Source organism: Gavialis gangeticus, unplaced genomic scaffold (assembly GCF_001723915.1).
Source record: "Gavialis gangeticus isolate Ggan-Ray unplaced genomic scaffold, GavGan_comp1, whole genome shotgun sequence".
In the NCBI taxonomy this organism is placed as follows: Eukaryota; Metazoa; Chordata; order Crocodylia; family Gavialidae; genus Gavialis; species Gavialis gangeticus.
The window spans coordinates 66,478,130-66,482,599 of NW_017728995.1; the positions used below are offsets into that span (position 1 = coordinate 66,478,130).

Genomic DNA, 4,470 nt, shown 5'->3' on the forward strand with positions numbered 1-4,470 from the left:
TGCAGGTTTTTCTGGAGTCTTGTCTGCTTTGTTAAAGAATGTGTCCAAGAAAGTTTGGACAGATGTTCTTCAGGGAGGTGGGCGATGCAGCGAACTTGTTCACTGGCGTTGTGTTGCATCATATCAAGCTTTGTAAGTCGAAACTGAAGTCATAAAGTTGAAACCTGATGTCAGTTTATAAACGTTGTATGTGCGAAATGTAATCCAAAACATTGTAAGTTGAGAACTTCCTGTATACGTTCTGGGTTCTGAACCATATTACACAGTGTTAGGGCCTGAATTAGCTGTTACGACCCAGGAAAGATCTTGGAGTCGCTGTAGATAGTTCTTTAAAAACATCAGCTTAATATGCAGCAGCCACCATAAAAGCCAATAAAATGTTGAGCATTGATAAAAATGGAATTGAAAATAAATGGAGTACATCATCATGGCTTTATACAAATCCATGGTGCACCCACATCTTAAATGCTGTGTGCAGTTCTGGTCCCCACATCTCAAAAAGGATGTAGTAGAATTAGAAAAGGGACAGAGAAGGGCAATCAATGATCAGGAGCCTGCAGCAGTTGCCATACCAGAAGAGACTCAAAAAGGCTAGAACCCTTCTGTTTGGAAAGGAGAAGGCTGAGGAAGGATACGATAGAGGTCCATAAAATCATGAAGTGTGTGGACCAAATCACAGAAAATGAGGATTGGAAGGGACCTCAGGAGGTCACATTTAGTCCCAACACCTTCCTCAAAGTAGGACCATACCCAACTAGATCATCCCACCCAAGGCTTTGTCTCTCTGGGTCTTCAAAACCTCCAAGGATGGAGAGTCCACAACCTCTCTGAGTAGCCTGTTCTAGTGCTTTACTACTATCCTAGTCAGAGAGGTTTTCCTAATATCTAACCTAAACTTCCCTTGCTGCAATTTGAGCACATTGCTCCTTGTTCTGTCATCTGCCACCACTGAGGACAGTCCAGCTCCATCCTCTTTGGCAACACCCTGCGGGTAGTTGAAGGCTGCTGTTAAATCCCCCCTCAGGCTTCTCTTCTGCAGATGGAAGAGGCCCAGTTTCCTCAGCTTCTCCTCACAAGTCCTGTGACCCAGCCCCTAGCTATTTTTGTTGCCCCCTGCTGAACTCTCTCCAACTTGTCCACATCCTTTCTGTGTTGGGGGCCCAAAACTGAACACAATACTCCAGATGTGACCTCACCATGCTGAACAAATAGGTTCACTAAGGGTGCCTGTACAAGAGTGGGGAGATTGCTCTTTACAGCACATCAGAGCAGACTCAATTAATTGCGTCTGCTGGAGCATGATAATTACCGTGCTTCAGCAGTCTTCTGCATCTCGTGTATCAGCCTCGCCATGCTTAAAAATGGTGATGGAGGTGCTGAACTAAAGCTTGTTGATTGAGCTGTAGTTCAGGCGCCCCTGCTGCCAGTTATAAGTGCAGGGGTACTGCTAAATGAACTGTTGCAGTGCTTTAATTAAAGCAGCACTTGGAGCTGCTGTAATTAAAGCACTGGCCTCTCATCCCCAGCCTCAGAGCACGTGTAAAAGTGACCCTAGTCCCAGAACACTAAAACTAGTGGGGCACTTGCTGAAATTAGTAGGTAACAAGTTTAAAACTAACAAGAGAGTTATTTTTATGCAATGTGTAGTTAACTTGAATTCATTGCCACAGGAGGTGGTGGAGGCAGATAACATAGGTTCAGATAGGAACTGAATAAATTCATCCATGATTGATAGATCCATTAATGGCTATTGAACAGAATAGTTGGGCGTGTTTCCTCTGGTATCTCCAACACATCTAACGCATCTCTTCTATCTAATAAATGCTAGATGTCAGGGAGGGTATTGAGTAGGGAGTAGATCCTCTAGAGATAACTGGTTCACCTATCTCTCTGTACACTGTCCATTTCTGCTGCTGTCAGAGACAGTTATCTCACCTATACTGGGATAGGTGGACCATTGGTCTGACCCAGTAAGGCACTTCTTACATTCTTATGATAAAGCTGGTGTATTGTTATCTTATGCATATACATCACAGAATGTGGCTCATCTCATCCAGTGTACCAGCTGCCCTTGTGGAAACTGTGGGTGAAACTGGACAGGAACTACACACCAGAATAAATGCTCACAGAAGAAAATATAAAGGACAGATGCACAAATACTAATAGGAGCACTTTTTTTTTTTTTTTCTTTTTCAGAACAACCACTTCTGACCTCACCATCTTTGTTTTCTGAAGGGAATTTATAAAACACGCTCGGGAGACCGGGCCTGGGAACAGAAGTTCATAACTCTGTTGAACAGTATAAAAACATTTTTAAAAATCTGGACTTAATGTAGACAGTGGCTTTATGGCTTGTTACAACCTAACAACTACTGCCAATAATCCCCCTGCACTTCATACGTAACTACCTCCTTCCTGAATGGTCTCACTCTGCTATTAACCAGATTGTCTGTTCTACTGTACTTCTTTTGTCGTATAATGGATCCTGATAATACCTCTTTACCCTAGCTCACAGTTTTCCTCCATCTCTCAATGGAGACTGTTTTGCATTTACATGGAGCCTTTTCTTATATGTAGCTCAGCCTGCCTTCTCTGTCAGATTGGAAGAAGGGCTGCTGGTACCTGAAAACTTGTCCAGCAGCTCTTCCAATTATGTAGTCAGCTCAACAAAAGATACTATCAAAATCATCTTCTTCCATTGAGGGGTAAAGTGTGGGAATATAAAATGAAAACAAAAAGCAGGAAACTGTCCTGGAACAGGATGTACTGTTGAGTAAGGAAATGCTGAGACCATGGTCTCTCCAGACCCTAGGCCTGTCTTCAGTCTGCAGTGCTTGTTGGGGTCTTTATATCTTGCATCGGTTGAGACCAGCTTCTCAGGTGTTGGGTCAGTCCTTCTCAGGGCCCAGGACAAGCAGGCAATACAGCCGTTTCCTCTAATCAGGGACATATGAGTAAATTCAAGAAGTTTTCTTTTATTTCATTTTTTTTAACTTTTTTGTAACATGGTGGTTTTTCTGACAGTAACTGGAGTGGAGCGGTAATTGTCAGGTGGCAACAGCTCTGTGCCTGTGTGTGATACAGTGCATGCTCATCCTAGAGACTATCACCACTGACTTGTCTCTTTCCCATCCTTCCAGCTTCTTTCTGATGACTGACTGACTTGCTCATGCCTCTTGTCCCTTCTGCTGGCCTAAATACATGGTGTACTCTATACATGTACATGCTTTCAGTGTGAGGGGCATCTGGAATGACCTTGTCTCTCTTGTGTGAGAGCCCCTACCCCACCTTCACCCTCTTGCGTCTCAGTGCCTTCTTTTGGTGTATGAAGCAAGGTGATTGGCAATTTCCAAGGGGAAACTAAAGCTTGATTGTCTTTATTTTATGGCCACTATGTTGTGTGCTTCTCAAAACAGGTCTAGGACACGCCACATGTGCTTGGAACAGAAAGTGGTGAGCTTTTAGGGTTGGGGGTAAGAATTCATTCCACCATCTGGAGCCATCCTCTGAGGAGCTTTGATGTCCTGCCATAGTGACTTTGCCCTTGGGATGGACAGTTCTATTGGACCTGTGCAGGGGAGAAATCAAACATGGTCTTCAACCTTGTGCTTCAGGCAAACTTTGTTGTCCTGTGCCAAGGCTATTGAATACCTTGAAGAGGACAGATCTTGACCTTGAAGTCGGCATGGAGAGCAGATTATTGTTCATCTATATGTTGATCTTGGCTGGGTGCTGCTAGTATAGTATGCAGTGAAGGACAGAAATAAGGTTGTCAACATGCAATTTTTGTCCCATCTCTAGCTCTGATGGTGTTGCCTGTGCTGTCTCCTGTGTGTAGCCTTCTTATTCTGCTGCTTATGTGCACTCTGAAGAATACAGTGTAGTAATGAAGTCCCTCATGCCTTTTGTGTTCCAGGGAAGGAATCAATCAGGATCTGATCCACGTTTCTCCCTGCATCACTGAGCAGTTCATTGAGTTGCTGTGTCACTACAGTCCTGACCAGGTTTTAGAGATGCTACAAGTCCTGGAGTTCTACAGACTGGAGGAGACCATTCAGGTGAGGTGGAGGCACTGTGGGGGCTCCTCCCATTTCATCACTTCTAAAAGAAGGAAAAAAACCAGAAGATTTCTTAAGGTAGAGTTTGTGGCTTTTTTTGTACCTAGATCACTCAGAAACACCAACTCCATGAAGCTTCCTCATACCTCTTGGAAAAGAAAGGAGATGTCCATGGTGCTTTCTTGGTAATGCTTGAGGTACAGTAACCCGAGGCCCTGAATTCTACAGCTTGACATTGTTCTACAGCTTGATCTTGTGGCCTGTTATAAACTGGTTAGGGGGGATCAGCAGGCATTGGGGGAGTCCCTGTTCCCCCGAGCGCCACAAGGAGTGACCAGGAACAGTGGTCACAAGCTGGCGGAGGGAAGGTTTAAGTTGGACATCAGGAGGTGCTACTTCACGGTCAGGGCAG

General features: G+C 44.4%; 1 protein-coding gene across 4 annotated transcripts in view; it reads left to right on the forward strand.

The window, feature by feature from the left end:
- The window catches only part of VPS8 (VPS8, CORVET complex subunit), a 193,963-nt gene that overhangs the window by 111,579 nt on the left and 77,914 nt on the right, over window positions 1-4,470 (forward strand). For all 4 annotated transcript variants that reach the window (XM_019503787.1, XM_019503790.1, XM_019503789.1 and 1 more), the window contains 2 exons: window positions 3,917-4,058; window positions 4,166-4,255. In XM_019503787.1, coding sequence (XP_019359332.1) covers window positions 3,917-4,058; window positions 4,166-4,255 — 232 coding nt within the window. The remainder of the gene's footprint in view (window positions 1-3,916; window positions 4,059-4,165; window positions 4,256-4,470) is intronic.